The 18,490-nt window shown below is 47.2% G+C and overlaps 1 gene segment (V, D, J or C); it reads left to right on the forward strand.

Moving 5' to 3' along the window:
- The first annotated feature begins 477 nt into the window (after positions 1–477).
- LOC114220812 (signal-regulatory protein beta-1-like) lies at positions 478–17,373 on the forward strand. The segment is given in 7 exon segments: positions 478–532; positions 3,178–3,489; positions 4,881–5,201; positions 8,372–8,680; positions 12,525–12,851; positions 12,967–13,076; positions 16,216–17,373. Coding segments are annotated over 5 exon segments (1,260 nt in total).
- The last annotated feature ends 1,117 nt before the right edge of the window (positions 17,374–18,490 follow it).

Consider the following 18,490-nt stretch of genomic DNA (forward strand, 5'->3'; position numbering starts at 1 on the left):
TCCTCCTCCTGTCCCTGGATTGGGTCCCAGCTGTGAGTGTTTGGAGGGCCCTGTGGGCGTGCACCTGTGCGTGGGCGTGCATGTGCATGTGTGTGTGTGTGTGTGTGTGTGTGTGTGGTGTAGGGGTGCCCACAGCCCAGCTCTCTCATGCACAGTCTGATCTAGCTCGGCAACTCTGCCTCCAGAGTCCGTGTGGCAACCTCTTACTTCTGGAGCCCTCTTGAGTGGGCTGCTGACCGGCTGCTCTGAGCTTGCCCATCCTCCTTCCTGGGAGCTCTCTCACCACCTGGCCACCAGCCACACCACATGGGGGAAGTCCAGGCCGCACCTCCACCACCCTATCTCTTTTCAGTTCCTTTCTCTCCTGCTAGTGTGGCAAGTCCACTGTCTAGGGGAGTGGCCTACTTCCTCTTCCTGCAGGCACCCCTATCCCTAGGAGGTATTTTTTGGGGGCGGGCCTGCTTGGCTGAGGTGACAAGGGGAGAGATTGCCAAGCAGTTCCCCGCAGGCTAACAGCTCCGTCCCCACCTGGGTGAGTGAACAGAGAGCAAGGGGAGGACTGACGGCTGTGGGCCCCACCAGACTTTGCTGCTTTTTATTAGCCCTGAGAACATATCTTGTCCCATCCATTACTATTGAGGACTTACTATGTGCCCAGCGAGGTGCTGGTCACAGCAATGAATGGAAGACGGCAATCCTCACGGCCAATCATTCTTTGTGGGGGCAAGGGATCAAGAATGAAGAGGTATAATGTCAGGGCTAGCCATTGGGAAGCCAAACCTGGTAACGTAAGGGGATGGGGAGCGACCAAGGGGAGAGGCCAGGGCGTTGGTAGCTGTATTTAACATTCGGCTTCCCCCCGCCTGGAACCTACTAGACAGTTCCGGGCACCAGGGGAAGCCAAGCCACACCGTGCCAGCCTAGTGAAGCGGTGGGCGGGGGTTGGGTATCCACGTTGGTGCCCCTTCTTGGTTTTATGTCCCAGCTCACTTCACCAACCCTTCCTGGGCTGCATCCAACCCACTCTGTAGACCCGGGAGCCACCGTGGCCTGGGCCAGAGCAGGCTGTCCGTTACATTTGTTCAGCACCGAGGAGGTTCAGCACATCACAGCAGCTCCGTGGCTCCAAGCTCAGGGTGGAGCCCAGCCCCTACATGCTTCCCCGTCGTGGGGCCTCAGGGATAGTTAGCACCCATGCTAAAGGCAGCAGACACCTCCCCAGCCACAGACCCCAGGCCTGAGGGTTTGGGGTTTGGAAGGAGGCCTGGGCCACAGGGCCCACTTCTCTCCCTGTGGCTCAAGGCCCTGCTCCAGGCCCCAGGATGGGCGTGTGTCCAGGAAGCATGTGGCCTGCCCTCGGCTGTCAGGAGACCCAGCGGTGGCTCCCGGGCTCATGCAAAGCTTTGTTCAGGGTTGGTGCCCAGCACGGGTCAGGGACACTGAGCCTCCTCACCATGGCTGCTACATGTGGGCAGGCCCTGGGCTCCCTCCTGTCCATCCTTCTGCTGGGACTCACAGGTAAGTCCTGGGTGCTGCCCAGAGACACCTTCAGAGCTGGCAGGGAGGCCCTTGGGGCTTACTAGACCCAGATGCTTTGTGTTGCAGGGGTCTGGGTCCCAGAGGACCTCCCTGAGCCCTGTGCCCACCTGCCGGGGCGCTAGTTTGCATCCCTTTCTCACTGTGGACCTTGTGGGGAAACAAAGGTGATGGGGGTCAGGAGGACATGAGGGCGAGAGACTGGGGAAGGCAGGGAGTGAGAAGGAGCCCACCTCCCTTCCGGTCTCCCTGATGTCAGCTCTGGTCTGAATGGCTAGCAGATCTCGGTCAGAGAGGGCGTGAGGGCCAGAGAGACCGAGGGAGAGAGGAGGACCCCTGAGTGATGGTGCCTCTGGCATGGCGGGAAGAGTTGCAGGACTCTCGGGCTGACAGACCTGCTTAACATCCTTCCTTAGCCCCCGACAGGCTGGGTGACCTTGTACATTGTCTTTGTCTCTGTCTCTGTCTCCTCTTCTGGGGTGAATTCCTCCATCTTCCACGGGTCATTTTTCTGGTTTGTTTACGTGCAGGTTCGTCCTCTAAGACTCCTGATCAATTTCTTGGGTGTTCAGAATGATTTGAGGGGGAAGGGAGTCTAGTCCTGCAGGTGTCCTGGGAGGACTCAGGACACAGATGCTAGGCTAGAAGAAGGTGGGCAAAGCTGCCTCAGGTGGAGAGAGCTCCCCATCCCTGGAGGTGGGCAAGCAGAGGGTAGATGCCCAATGAGATGTGGTTGGGAAGGATCTGATTAGGAGGCCCAACCATCCCTGCCTACAGTGGCTCTTGACTTCACAATGATGTCCAAGAGGGAAATCTTGAGTCCTCACCATGCCTCTCCCCTAAAACCAGAACCATCCACCCAGATGCCCGAGAGAAAAGCCTGAAAGATATTTCCCCATAACTCACTGTGTCCCCCACACCCCTTCAGCCTGTCACCAAGTCCTTCTGGCTCTATCTGCCACATGGGTCTCCGGTTCCCCAATTGCTCACCATCCTGGTCCAGGCAGGCCTACACCGCCTCCTTGCTGGTGTCCCGGCTCCCATCCTGCCACCCTCCTTTCCATCCCCCACACGGCAACCAGTTTTCTTCTAAATGACATCCGTGAGGCCACCTGCCCTTGTGTTCACAATCTCCAGTGGCCTCCCATCGTACTCAATATAGAGTCAGGAGCATCATCCTGTACCACAGGCTCTTCCCCATGTGGACCTCTTTGTCCATGAGGCTGGAGTCCTTTGGATCTCTCAGGTCTCAAGCCCACCAAGCTCTTCCTCCCAAGATGTTTTCACCTGCTAGTCCCACTTTCTAGAATGTTCTTCCCTTGCCCCTTCTCATGGCTGGCTCCTATCCATCCCTCAGGATCTGTTCAATGTGTTACCTCCTCCAGGAAGCCTTCTCCATTCTTTTCTAGAATAAGCCTTCTGGCATTTTTTGCCTCTGCACTGCTGGTTTCCCTGAAGTTGAGGCCTAGTTTTAATGATATATTTGCTTGTTTACTTATCATCTATTTTACGCTCCCCAAGGCTGGAACCAGACACAGCACATAGTAAGCCCACAAGGCCAGATGTGCCACGGGCAGCCCTTACAGGCTGTTGAGTGTGGGATGCATCCTGCTCTGTATGGTCACAAGCTTTCTTTCATAGCTGGAAGGCCCTTCATCTCTCTGACGGGCCCATCTCAGAGGACAACCCCTGGAAATCTGGTGACTTTCAACTGTACCGCTGGCCCCTTCAGCTCCTGGGACTTCAATGTCACCTGGATGAAGGGCAGACACAAGCATCCAGCCTCAGCTCAGCATCTGGTGATTAACGACAAAGGCGACTATTCCATCACCAGTAAGGTGTGGGTGACACTGGCCCGCCAAGATATCTTATTGGGGATCACCTGCAAAGTCACCCACAGGGTGCTGAAAGAACCCCTGCGAAAGACCATGAACCTCTCCCAAGTGCTCCAAGGTGGGTGGGCAGTAGGTGAGTGTGTGTTGGGGGAGATGTCATTTCCCCAACAGCACTGGCTTCCAGAGTCTTCTGCCCAGAGCCCCAGTTCACAACAGGGAGGCTGGTATTCCTCATTGCCACAGCTGACCACACAGTGTAGCCAGTAAAGGCATAGGTTTCAGAGGCCGACCATGTGGGCTGAATCCTGGCTGTACCGCTCTACATGTGTGATCTTGAGAGAGTTACTTAACCTCGCTGTGCCTCAGTCCCCTCTTACAATGGGAATAAAAATAAAACCACCTTGTAGGTTTCAAGTGAGGATTAAATGTTATAAAGCACCTAGAACAGTGCCTAGCCTCCAGTAAGTCATTTATGAATGCTTGGCCCCAGCCTTCCATTTATCATCATTATTATCTTGCTATTATCTTATGATCTGGCCCCAACCTTCCATTTTCCAAACATCTTTGCTCTATTAATATCATTGTTATTATTTTTAAATCAAAAAAATGTCTTATTCGTTCAGCCAGCAATGAATAGCTACCGTTTGCCAGGCACTGTTCTAGGTGTTGGGGATACAGCAATAAAATGAAATCCCTGTCCTTGTGGGCATTTAGTCATTCTTAAAGTTATATTTCATGAGATGAAGTATTTCAAACATGCAAAGACTAATGTACCAGACACCTAGGTACCCCTACCCATATTTAATGAACATTAACATTTCACTTTATTTGCCTTACATCGAAGATACAAGAAAACATTATTTCTGAAATCTTGCCATTTGCAACAATGTGGTTGGAACTGGAGGGTATTATGCAAAGCGAAATAAGTCAATCAGAGAAAGACATGTATCATATGACCTCACTGATAGGAGGATTTCTTAATCTCAGGAAACAAACTGAGGGTTGCTGGAGTGGTGGGGGGTGGGAGGGATGGGGTGGCTGGGTGATAGACATTGGGGAGGGTATGTGCTGTGGTGAGCTCTGTGAATTGTGCAAGACTGTTGAATCACAGACCTGTACCTCTGAAACAAATAATACATTATATGGTCAAAATGAAGGAGGGGGAATCGGTGGAGGAGACGAACCATGAGAGACGATGGACTCTGAGAAACAAACTGAGGGTTCTAGAGGGGAGGGGGGTGGGGGGATGGGTTAACCTGGTGATGGGTATTAAAGAGGGCACATACTGAACAGAGCACTGGGTGTTATACACAAATAATGAATCATGGAACACTACATCAAAAACTAAGGATGTATGGTCCTTAGTTTTTGATGTAGTGTTCCATGATTCATTGCTAAAAAAAAAAAAAGTAACCAATGAGAGAGTGAAAAGTCTTGTGGCAGGTTCCTGGGAGAAGGAACGGGCCAGGCAGGCAGGGGTAATTTCAACAGATGCTTCTGTTTGTCTAGTTGTCCCCACCCTGAAGATCACTACCAAGACCTCTGGGACGCACATCCATGTGCATCAGAGAGTGACTCTCACCTGCCACGCGAGCCACTTCTACCCCTCCCACCTACGTCTCACGTGGATGGAGAACAGACACAAGGTCCAGACAGTGGAGTCCCCACAGGTCACAAGAAACCCAGATGGGACCTATTCTCTGGAGCACATGTGGCTGGCAGAGGCCACGCTGGAGGGGAGAGAGTTTGCCTGCTGGGTGGTCCAGGATGAGCAGCCCCCAGTCCAGGCCAACATCACCCTGCGGGCCCAGGAGCCCAGGTTGGGGAAAGGTGGGTGCGGTCTCTTGCTGGCCCCTCTGGGCAGCATGGCTGGGAGGGTCAGGCATCAACACCCAACCATAGGCCTGGGGTGCAGGCAGTAGTGAGGTCAGGGACTCAGGGCAGCATTGGACGAGGGTGAAGGCAGGGAGGATGTCCTGGGCTGGCGATAAAACTCTGAGCCATCCACCCCTAAGTTCCCTCCCTCCCTCCTTCCTTCCCACACCCTCACCAAGAAGAAGGAGCAGAACTTCCCTTCCCCAATTCCATGTGCTCCTCAGGTAGGAAGTTCTCAGCCTTAACACTTGACTGCAGGAAATGGCAGACATTATGGACTGCTGGGTACCCAAGTCTCTTCCAGGAAGGCTTTTAATCAAGACTGGTTCAGCTGGAAGTTTCTGGGAGTCATTATTTTATTTTAAAATATTTTTATTTATTTAAGAGTGAGAGAAAGAGAGCAAGAGCGAGAGCACACACAAGCCAGGGAAGAGGCCGAGGGAGAGGGAGAAGCTGGCTCCCCACTGAAAGGGATCCCACTGCAGGATTTGATCCCAGGACCCTGGGATCATGACCTGCCCTGAAGGCAGACGCTTAACCGACTGAGCCACCCAGGCGCCCCTCTGGGAGTCAATTTTAAAGAGAGGCAGAATTCTTGGCTCCCTTAGCTGGGAAGCGGAGTGGGTGCTGGAGCAAGATTCTCCTCTCTACTGTTCAGTGTTCTCTGTCCTCTCTCTGTCCTTTCTTTGTCCTCTAACCCCCTCCTTCTCGTCCACTTTCTACCCGCCCTCCTCCCCATCTCTTGTCCTTTCTGGCCGCAGATGACTTTGTCCACTGGGGGGAGCTGCCTGCTAGCAGTTCCGACCCAGGCGCGCTCGCGGCTTTTCTTAGTCCAGCCCGGACCAGCTTGGGAGAATGAATGACTGGCTTTGGGGGGCGGGGGGAATGTTGGGTGGGAAGAGAAGAGAGTGCTGTGACTGGCCAGGTCTGGGTGAGCCCAGCGCGGACTGACAGCTCTCCGGAGCCAGACGAAGTGGGGAAGGACAGCTCCGTCCAGGATGTGTGAGCGGCTGCCTCTGTGTGCATGTATCATGGCCCACGCTGCTCCCCGCAAAGGGTGGGTGGGGGCGAGGCTGGTGAAACAGCACGTCTCCCCCGCGGGGCTTCGACCTGCATCCTATCTCTCCCCGACAGGTCGGGCCTTGATCTGCCTGCTCTAAGATTTCTTGGGGAATGATCCCACTCACCGTTCAGTTTCTCGGGGTCATTTTTGTTTGTTGTCCAGTAGAAATAAGATAACCGTTCACCCGGTGGGATACACGGATCTGGGTGGCCAAACTGGTCTTTTCTTTTCGGAAGCAAGTGTTGTTATTTCTTTCTGACTCACTCTGAGGCTTTTCCTCGCTGTCTCATCTTCCTTCCTTTTCTGGCGTTCCGCCCCCTTCTGTTTTGTGTGAGCGGACCTTCGCAGCTACACCTCCCCAGTCCGGCCCAGCCCTTGCTTCTTCAGCATCCCATCTCGCGCCTCCGTTGGCGTTTGGCTGACATCTGCAGGGGACTTCCCGTGTCCCAGGCGTGCTGGCATGGCTCGGCTGACATATGACAGGACAGGCAGCAGAGGGGGCAGAGGTCTCAGAAGTCTGAGCTGCGGTCAGAAGGCAGGATGGTCTCTCCACAAATTCAGTGTGCTCTTTTGTATATTTCTCCCCCTTCTTGCCTGAGAATACAGACCTCGGTGTGATCTCACATCTCCTCTCGAATCTCAGTCTTATACCTTCTATTTCTGGTATTTCCTTCTCCCTGAATGGCTCCCACCGTGCACATGGTTCGGTCCCCACAGGGACACTTAGCGCCCCCCCCCCCCCCCCCCCCCCCGCGCCCTGGGCCTCCTGCTGCCGGGCTCTGTCTGCTTGCACCTCTCCTCCGCAATGAGACCCTCGCTCGCTCCTCTGTAGCAGACTCCGGACCTTGTGTTTGGAGGTGACCAGACTCTGGAGCTAAGCAGACGGGTGTCCCAGCACAGGGCTGCCACCAGCTGTCTATGCCCTCAGGCAAAGCACTGCCTGTCCTGGGGTTAGTTCCTCATCTCTGTCCTGACAGCTGTGGCACCTGCCTCATGGCACCTGCCGAGGATTCCTTTCCTTGACCCCTGCTTGGCAACCGAACAATGGGGCACAAAAGGTGCTGCACCATGACTGTTTGCTGTCCCTGGGGTGCCCAGCCCAAAGTCGGGCTGCAAGAAGCAAAATATTAAAATGATCATTAGGGGACCAATTGTAGAAAAGTAAAGGCAGCCGTGATGTAACAGAAAGAGCCTTTGACCTGAAGTCACAACCCTAGGTTTGGAACGTGGGTTCTGTTTGCTGTGAGTCTCATGGGCAAGTCACTAACCCTCTCTGAGCCTTTTCATTCTCTAACATCAGAAGTAAGATTAACAATTTCTCAGATGGTTATTGTGAGTATAGGATGATGATAAATCATTTATGGAGTGATCATTATGTGATCACTCTATTCTACTCTAGTTCCTTTACTTAATTCATTAACTGAAAATTAAGAATCATCCCCGGTTTGCAGATGGGGAAGCTGGGTCTTCAAGAGCCAGGTTGCTCAGCTCAACCAGTGGAGGGTCTGGGAATGCAAACTTGAGTTGAGTGTGACACCCAAACCTGTGCTCCTAACCTCTTCTCTGTGCCACCTGCTTTTATATAACCTGGGGTTTGAGCGCGGGGATTGGGGGTGGGGGGGCGCTATTCCCTTCCTGGGGATGGAGGACAGACAGACCTCAGCCGAGATGGCGGACACAGACCCTGGGGCCAGACCGCCTGGCTAAGAACCCCGACTCTGCCACTGACTGACTACCTAGCCTGGTCTGGGCCTCAGTGTCTTCATCTGTGAAATGGAGATAGTAAGAGTCCCCACCTCCTCGGGTTGCAGTGAGAACCTGGTAAGTTAGCAGAGCTGGACAACAGAGTCCTGCAATGTGGGGGTTTGCAGGGAGGTGGGGGTGGGAGTCAGCCCCATACGGCTGCTGTCATTGCCCGGCCACTGATGTCGGGTTCAGAATCCAGCTCCTGTCCAAAATTAACCTTTACACCCCACAGAGGAGGAAGCCATGGGGCTTCTCAGGAAGCCGCTCGCATTTGGGCACCTCCGTGCCTCTCACAGGGAGGGGTCTCTCCCTGCAGGCCGGAGCACCCACTCTTCCTCCTTGAAAGGCCCCCTCCAGCGATCGGAGCCAGGCGCAAGCATCCAGCTGACCTACACGTCCTCCGGATTCCCCTCACGTCAGGTGACCGTGACCTGGCTGAAGAAGAACCTCGAGCTCCTCAAGTGGCAGACGCAGGTCCACGCCAATAGAGACACATATAATGTGACCAGCAGAGTGCTCGTCCCACTGCGGGCTGATGATGCCCTCTCCTTTGTCCAGTGCCACGTGGATCACAAGTCCACACCGGTGTTCCAGGAAACCATCAGCCTGAACCGGAACCTCCGCAGTAAGGCCGTTCTCCCTGCTCAGGGGGCTCAGTGCAGAGTTGGGCTGTGTGTGTCTCTGCCTCAGTTGCCTCTTCTGAGAGGCAGAATGGTACAGCCCTCACTTGGTTATGGCAAGGATTCAGCAAACTAAGACCTGTAAAGTAGGTAACACAGGCCTTGCTCGTGCTAACCACTCGGAGTGGCAGTTGCTCTGGTGGCTACTCATTCTTATTGGTCCCATTCACATCACCTCTCTGGACTCCATTTCCTCATCTGTAAAATGGAGAACAGTACCTTCCAGGAATTTCATGTTTTTATTATTATTGTTTTATATGAAGAGCACGTCCAAGTCTTTTTTTTTTTAACATCTGATTTTTTCGTTGTTGATTTTGTTGTTGATTTTCCTGGCCTGGACCAATGCTTGGCAGGTCTGTACATTCAGTGAGGTCATACGTATCATGCCTAGAAGGAATTGTAGCAATCATCCTGTTGTGTATGACAACTCTAAAGCCCAGAGAAGGCAGGTGAGTGGTCCAAGGTTGCACCGCAGGAAAATTAATTCCTTAAATGTGTATAGGACTTTAAAGTTCACAAAATATTTTCCTCAATATTTTTGCTATTATCATGGCAGTAAAGATGTCATGTTACATGAATAAAAATATTGATATTAACACCTCAAATGGGCATAGCACACAGTCAGTAAAGCACACGCATGGGGGTTGACTTATTAAGTGTGTGTCCCTGCCCTATACTGTTCGTCCCATCGGTGATTTACACAAGGAAACTGAGGTTCAAAGAGATAAAGTCTGCCCCAGGTTGTAAAGCCGGTGAGTGAGGGACCTTTTGTATGAATTCAGGCTTCTAGCTGTTTTTTACCCTCTGTGGGATCACCTGCTTCAGTATCTTTGAGTGTAAAGCAGGAAAATGACCATTCAGGGGTCCTCCTTATCTGAGCATTTATCGTATAATTTCCCAGAATCGGGACAAGTATATAGAAAAGCAAAAATCATAGAAAATACAAATATTCACAAATGAATTAATTACTTATAAAATTAGCCCCCCCCCCCCGCCCCTGCTCAACACTGGCTGCACCTCTGCTAGGTGGGCGTCTTTATCTGGGTTTCCCTGGAAGCAGAGCCTCAAACCAGGACTGGGTGCAGGCGTTTGGGGAATGATCCACAGAGGCACAGAAGTTGGGTTAAGGGATGGGGAACGTCAGACAGGGAAAACAGAACACCCAAGAAAGGGTGAGTTATTGAATGGGTGCCCTGGTAGACGACTGAAGCTCAGCGCCACTGGGACCCTGTCAGGAACTAGGTAGACTGTTCCTCAGGATGGTCTCTGGGTGGGGTCGGGAAGTTGGGATGTGCCTGCGTGGTCTGGGTGGCATTTCGTGGTTGGAGAAACCCCAAGGTGGAGAATCCGGGAAGTGTGGGAGTTACAGGAGGGAAAAGGCACCTCCCAGCACGGCTGCCCTGAGATCAGGCAGCGGGGGAGGTGGTGTGGAGCCCAGAAACCCTCTGCTCTAGATCAGCATTGCCTTGATTGAAGTGTGGCAAGCAAGAGGCCACACTGTGCAGAAAGAATCTGCATCCATTGCAAAGTGAAATCAGAGATCTTGCCAAAGTTGTATTTCAAGAAGTTGATGCCAGTGATGTGGGGGAACTGCTGGGATGACAGGTGACACCTCTGAGTGCTTCAAGATGGACAAAGAAGAAAAAGATCCATGATGCTCCTGATTCCATGGGCACTTCAAAAGAGGACACTTGGATTGAAAGAGGCCCCTGTGAAAATTGATAGAACATTCAAATGCTTTCAGATAATTTTTCCATTAACTTTTTTTCTCCTTTTTTTTATATTCAACTCTCTTTCTTTTTTTAAATTTTATTTTCTTATGTTATGTTAATCACCATACATTACATCATTAGTTTTTGATGTAGTGTTCCATGATTCATTGTTTGCCTATAACACCCAGTGCTCCATGCAGAACGTGCCCTCTTTAATACCCATCACCAGGCTAACCCATCCTCCCACCCCCTCCCCTCTAGAACCCTCAGTTTATTTCTCAGAGTCCATCGTCTCTCATGGTTCATCTCCCCCTCTGACCCCCCCTTCATTTTTCCCTTTCTACTATCTTCTTTTTTTTTTTAATGATGGTGCCACAAATGTGAAATCTGTAGATACCATACGGATTTGTTGGTACTGTCGCGTAAGGTTTTAGGAAAAATTATATCTACCTTCTTACAGTCCCAACACTTGTTCCTTCTAAGAGTTGGTGCATCATTGTGGTTATATTTTATATTTAATTAAAATATAAATTAAATAAAATCCGTTTTATCACTGAAATGCTTTTCAAGATGAAATTTCAACCAATTCTTCCTTGACAGTGTCTGTGAAATTGGGGACTGTTTTGTATAGGTTCCTTCTAAGTGGCTTCTTGTTGTTTTCTGATACCAAGTAGCCTTCTGTGTTTAGCTCATTTGGTTTTGTGAGGATTCAAGGAGACATCGTATGCGCCGCCATGCCATGCATGGAAGCAGTGATCATCTGCTGTGCCTGGGTCTCTGTCCTCCAACACTGCCTGGATACCACACAGCCAGAAAGACTCACTGGTAGCTAGAAGGGGAATCTGAGCCTCTCCTTCCTTTGAGTGGTCTTTGGCATCTTCTATGGCCCATAACCTTTGCCTGGGGGTACCTTACCTGGCCTATCCTTCCTGGACATCACCCCAGTTACGAGGCCTGAGTCCTTTCTTCTCAGGGTCCACCTCTTTGCTTGGGAGTAATCCCTGCCTATATGCTGAAGGGGAAATGCTGAGTACAGATAGAGACCTTCTGGGGGATTGGCCTGCCTTGGCTATTCACCCATTAAGCAGCACCAACAGAATTTTATTGGCCTGGGTGGGTTGATTAGATGCCCTTTGTTCCTTCTATGGTACTACATAAAGATTTACTCTCTCTACCCAAGACCAAGGGGTGAAATCTGTCTTAACTAGACCCGTGAGACATGATCTGACCTTGGACAATTGCCTAGTTTAAGAATTTTGGAGACAGAGGGAAAGTGACTCATACAAACTTCTGCATTTGACTGTGCTGTTAGCGCAGGGACCACAATCTGGATCTCTCTACAGTTAGACTGTACATTGCTGTGTGTTCGTACGAATTCTACTGAAATACATAACATTTTAAAGTACCTAACATCTTCCAGAATTTCCTCATTATGAATACATTCTACTGCACAGCTGAAAATCAGTTGAAAAGAATTATAGAAGTTGTTAGATCATAATTTCAAAAACCAGGATCACAAATGCATATAGCCTTAAAGTTGGGGTGTCAGACCAGCATGATGGTAAAACATGCTGCATCTGGCATAATCCCAGCTTTGCCCCTTGTGACCCTGGGCAAGTTACTGAACTTATCCAAACCCTAGTTCTTTCCTATGTAAAATCTCAGTATCTTGGACTCATAACCATGTAGAGTCTGTGAATGTTCAAATCTTAGAATTATCAAGTCATAGAATGAGGCAACTGACTTGTACGTTCTTAAATAGAATTTAATGTTTATCTTTGAATCTTTTGCAGTGAAAGTGGACAAAAACAGAGAGGGAGAGAGAGATTTGGATGGCTTTCCTCAATCCTATCATTCTTTCATCCATGCATTCCTCCATCCACCCACACATCAAGCATGCATTCACTCAATGCACTCTCTCATTCAGCCATGTATTTACTCATGCATGCACCTGTTAACTGATACCTGAATCCTCCTCTGGGGCAGGCCCTGGGCAGGTAACCCCTCTTCAAGGAGCTCCAGGGCTCCCACAGTGGATTTCCTATACTAATTGTCTGCTTTCTCTGGGCTGTGTCAGTTTCCCCTACAGTGACAGTGTCCCAGTCTTCATCCTCCTCGGACTTGGTGGCTATTACCTGCCATGTGCAGAGATTCTATCCACAGAGTGTGCATCTCACCTGGATAGAGAACTGTCATATCTTCAAGGGAGCCAAGCAATTCACATCCAAACAGAAGAGTGATGGGACCTACACCTTGGAAAGCTTGCATTTGGTGAATGTGTCGGGGCAGGGATCTGAGCGGGTGCTCACCTGTAAAGTGCAGCATGAGGCACAACCTCCCATTCAGGCCAACCTCATACTGTCCACGGCAGCCCATGGCATATACAAGCCCATTGGAAGCTCAGGTAAGCTCACCTCTACTGCTTTGAGCTACTGGGTCACCCTTGTCTCCTGAGTGGAGTGAGGTATTTAAACTCACGGAGCCCCATTTGCTGTCTCCTTCTGCCCATTGGTACTTAGGTCCACAGATGCCTGTCCTTATGTTTGTGGCTTTCCTTCTGGGCTTCAAGGTGCTGCTGGTGATGAGTTTCATAATGACCTACATCTGCAGGTGGCAGAACCTGTAACAGGTGAGCTGGAGGCAGGCCTTAGTACAGAGAGAGAGAGGTCATGTCACCGTCATGGGCTGGCCGGAGGAGTCCAAGGTGGGCGTACTATTTCACACAGCCTCAAGGAAATGTTGAGAACACTGTTGTTTTCTCTAAATGTCTGTTGGAAATCTCAAGGCTTCCAGCTCTTGTGCATCCTGAAGGTTTTTCAGTGAAGTCCTTTGGAATCCTGGGTGAGGGTCCAAGGTGTGGAGGTGGGATGAAGGTCAAAGCTTTGAGCTCCAAACTCCAAAGAGTGCCCCCCATACGGTTATATATGTCAGTTTTCATAGGACTTGTTTTTGGAATGAATAAGGAAAGTATTACTAAGATCTACTAAAGGAGCCCTTCGAGGGACTGGGAGGCTCTAACTAGTGGCAAAGGTGAACGTGGGTATGGGAGAGGTCAGAACTGAGACAGAGGGCCTGGGGTGTAGTGAGTAAGGGTCTTATTTCTGATCTGCACCATGATTCCAGGCATCCAGAGTGCCTGCCACATAGTAAATGCCCAATAAGTATTTGGGGAATATAAGGATGAATGAATGAATGAATGAATGAATGGATTTTTCCCTGACTGCTCCTTGCATGCTCTGAAATACATTGCCTCCCATCCTGTCCAAGAGGCTCACATGGGGGGAGAAGCTGCCGCCCCCCACTCCTACTCTGAACATGCTCCCTTTTTCACACCCCCTGATGTTCCTTCTCCCTGAGCTTCAGAGCTGAGTGGAGGATGGACTTTGGTCTGAGGGACCCAGGGATGTCTGGACCCTGATGCATTGAGCTTCAGACTGGCCCTGGGCGTCTGTCCAAAAGAGAATCAAGTGGGTCAAAGAAACAAGGTTTCCATTCTGCTCTTGATCAGGAACAACGCTTAATTTTCAGAGCACATTTTACTTTTATTTTTTAAGTGTTAATTTCAGTTAGTGAACACACTGTGTCATATTAGTTTCAGGTGCACAATACAGTGATTCAACAATTCCAGACATTCCTCAGTGCTCATCCTCATAGGTATACTCTTAATCCCCATCACTTTTTTCACCCATCCCTCCACCCACCTCCACTCCGGTAACCAAGAGTTTGTTCTCTATAGTTAAGAGTCTGTAGTTAAGTTATTCCACGTATAAGTGAAATACGACAGTATTTGTCTTTCTCTGACTGACTTATTTCACTTAGCATTATACCCTCTATTTCTATTCATGTTGTTGCGAATGGCAAGATTTCATTCTTTTCTATGGCTGAGTAATATTCCATTATATATATATATATATATATCACATATATATAAAGAAGAAGTGATATATATATATCCATTTATATTTCCTTTATCCATATATCCATATATATCCTTTATCCATTTACCTACCATGGACACTTGTCCTGCTTCCATAATTTGGATGAGCATATTTTAGTTTTATACAGAGCTTTTGCAAGTATGATTTTATTTTAACACCTACATATTTTGAAATCACTATGTGCAATAAGCATTATTTGGTTCTGAAATTTATGAGAAAAGTATAAAAAAATCCTTGGTCTTATCATCCTAATTTTGCAAAATATTAACATTTTGCCATTATGGTCTTCTGTTTCTTTTAAAAACACCGTCCTGAATTTAGTGTTTATTATTCTCAAATTTGATTTTATAATTTTACAACACACTTTACGTCCTTAAGCAATATACAATATTACTTTGCATGTTTTAAATCTTATATAAATGTTGTTATATGTATGCAGCATTCTAGAACTTTTATTTTATGCTCAACACATTTTATGAGGTTTCCTCATGTTGCTGTATGTAACCCCATTTTATCAATTTTCCATGACTCTGTAGCTCCCTAAGAATATGCTACAACTTAGGGATTCTTCACAGGATGGTAGGAAAGCTCTATCTGTTGTTTGGGTAATGCAACTTCACAATGAGCATTTTTCTCTCTGTTTCCATGGGCACACATGGGAACGTCCCTCTAGCTCCTCTGCTTTGGTCCACAGAGCAAGAGTTTTAGCACCCTTTGGGAGCTTTTGTAATACAAAAAAAAAAAAAAAAAACTTTTAATTTTTGATGAAGTTTTGTTCTTTCCATTTATACCTTTGATCTAGCTTTATTCTTCTGAGCTCTGTGTGTGTGTGTTTGTGCATGTGTTATAAATGATAGGGATCTTACATTTTTTCTCCCATTGGGATAAATTATCCAGCACTCACTGATTGGCACTGCTGCCTTTGCCATATAGCAAACCACCCCATAAATGTGTGATTCTTTTTATGAGGTCTTATTGCCATTGAGCTACTTCTCTGTCTCTGTCAAAACTTCCCTGCCCCATAAGTCATGGGGAGGAGAGTACAGCAACAATATTGGAATAACGTTGTATGGTAACAGGGTGATTACACTTACCATGGAGAGCATTGCATAATGCATAGAATTTTCAAATTACTATGTTGTGCATTTAAAACGAATACAGCACTGAATGACAACTTTAATACTAAAAATTTTTTAAAATAGTTTAAAAATAAAATTTGCCTTTGCACGGAGAAAGAAATAGACCCATACATAATAACGTATTTGGCCAAGTGATTTTTGACAAAGGTGCCAAAGCAATTCAATGTGGAAAGGACCGTCTTTTCAACAAATGGTCATGAAACAATTAGATACTCATATGTTTAAAAAAGAAGAAGAATCTTGACTATTTCCTTATACACAAAATTTAATATTGTCTTAAAATAGTTTTACCTAATATCAATATTACTGAACAGCATACACAAAAATACTAAGAACAAATTAATATGATCAGATGGATCACAGACCTAAATTTAAAATCTAAAACGATAAAGCTTCTAGAAGAAACCGTGGGGGGGGGGAAGAAACACAACAAAACTAAATCTTTCTGGTCTTGTGTCAGCAGAGACTTTATAGATAAGACAGGGGAAGCACAATCTATACAGAAAAGCATTGATCCATTTGACTTCATGAAACTTTAAAACTTTTAATCTTCAAAAGATACTGTTAATAAAAAGAAAAGGAAGGTTACCAAAGGGAGAAAATATTTGCCAAGTGAAATATAATGAAGGACTTGCATCTGGGATGGCCGCCCGTTTGTGCTAATCAGGTTTATAATCTGTGGTTCTTTCAGGCTGAAATGTCAGAGAGAAGTGATTGCAGCCCTGACCTGATGGCCCACAAGCATAAAACATTTACCGTCTGGCCGTCTAAGAGAAAGCTTGCCAACACCAGAGAGACAATATTTAAATAACTCTAACAACAAAATAGTAAGAAGATGGACAATCACATTTTTTATGTGCATAAAAAATTTGATCAGATGCTCCACCGAAGAACATATATGAGCATCAATGAGACTTTTGCTGATACAAAATGTATTTGTTTTTAAAAACTGCTCTGTGCTAATTAGACAGCTTTATAATAAGTTTTGATCCCTCTTTTGTTTTTTTGTTTTTCATTTTTTTAAAATTTTTTATTGTTATGTTAATCACCATATATTACATCATTAGTTTTTGATGTAGTGTTCCATGATTCATTGTTTGTGCATAACACCCAGTGCTCCACGCAGAATGTGCCCTCTTTAATACCCATCACCAGGCTAACCCATTCCCCTTCCTCCCCTCTAGAACCCTCAGTTTGTTTTTCAGAGTCCATCGTCTCTCATGGTTCGTCTCCCCGTCCGACTTACTCCCCTTCATTCTTCCCCTCCTGCTGTCTTCTTTTTCTTTTTTCTTAACATATGTTGCATTATTTGTTTCAGAAGTACAGATCTGTGATTCAACAGTCTTGCACAATTCGCAGCACTCACCATAGCACATAACCTCCCCAATGTCTATCACCCAGCCACCCCATCCATCCCACCCCCACCACTCCAGCAACCCTCAGTTTGTTTCCTGAGATTAAGAATTCCTCATATCAGTGAGTTCATATGATACATGTCTTTCTCTGATTGACTTATTTCACTCAGCATAACACCCTCCAGTTCCATCCACGTCCTTGCAAATGGCAAGATCTTATTCCTTTTGATGGCTGCATAATATTCCATTGTGTATATATACCACCTCTTCTTTATCCATTCATCTGTCGATGGACATCTTGGCTCTTTCCACAGTTTGGCTATTGTGGACATTGCTGCTATAAACATTGGGGTGCACGTACCCCTTCGGTTGATCCCTCTTTTGGGCAAAACTTCCCACCTCATCTAGTTGCTCAGAACTGCTATGGCTCTCCTTGGCCCAGATACATTTTAGAATCACTTTGTCAACTTTCATTAAAAACCCTTTTACAATTATGATTTGATTGCATTGACTTTGTATACTCATGTGGGCAAATCGACATCTTTCCGATACTAAGTTTTGCCGCTCACAGACACGAGGTGTTTTAGGGTTTCTTTGATGACTTTCAGTTCACCAGTTCACAGGGCTTTTTGGTCCCATGATGATCTTATGCATCCCTACTTAGAGCTCTCTTTAATACTTTCTAGTTTATGGAATCTTTAAATACTATTATTACTCTTTGCAGTGGGTTTGGGACTACTGTACATGAATGTAATTGAGTTTTGAACATTGATCTTATATCCAGCAAGCTTATCACACTCAGACTAGTGCTCATAGTATAGACATTCTCTCCTGTGTAACTCTTAACAACATCAATAGACCTAGATTAGTTTTTACCTTTATTAAAGTTACACATGCACACACTTCAAGAGGCAAATAGTTCTACACCTTCTCCATATGAAAACTGGAGCCTCCCGACCTCCCACTATTTTCCACCTCCCAGAGGCAACCATTTTCCACTCTTTCAATTGATGATTTTTAACCAATTCTTCTAGATTCTGTAGACAGATCTCATAGAGCATCCTTATATTGTCTCATCTTGAATTCTCACCTGTAGGCATTATTCACTGACTTCCCACTCTGGATGATGGGGATGCAATGCTTTGTTACTTTGGACCCCACACCACATCTGCGTATTTCTACCCCACCACCGTAATATTTTAATTTTAGATAACGTCATAGTCAGTATCCACATTATAATGGCAATGACATTGTGTTTTATAGCTCAATCCTTTTTTTTTTTCTTTCAAGATCTTATTTAAATTAAAGTTGGTACACGTATAGTGTAGTATTAGTTTCGGGGTAGAATTTGAATTTAGTGATTCACCAGTAACATACAACATCCAGGGCTTATTACATCAAGTGTCTCAACCTTGTAGCATTCCCAGCTTTTGTTTGCGTTGATCTGCTCATATGTATTTTGTGCAGCCACCACCATATTCAGGGTACACAACAGTTTCATGGCCGCAGAGCTTACCCTTGTGCTAGCCTCTCTTAGTGACAGCCAGCCCCACCACCCAAACCTCTGGCACATGCCAATCTGTTCTCTATAAATTGGAGAATGTTGTGGAA

The sequence above is a fragment of the Eumetopias jubatus genome, unplaced genomic scaffold (genome assembly GCF_037043125.1).
Source record: "Eumetopias jubatus isolate StellerSeaLion01/CBP00866 unplaced genomic scaffold, mEumJub1_p1.0 scaffold_9, whole genome shotgun sequence".
Lineage (NCBI taxonomy): Eukaryota > Metazoa > Chordata > Mammalia > Carnivora > Otariidae > Eumetopias > Eumetopias jubatus.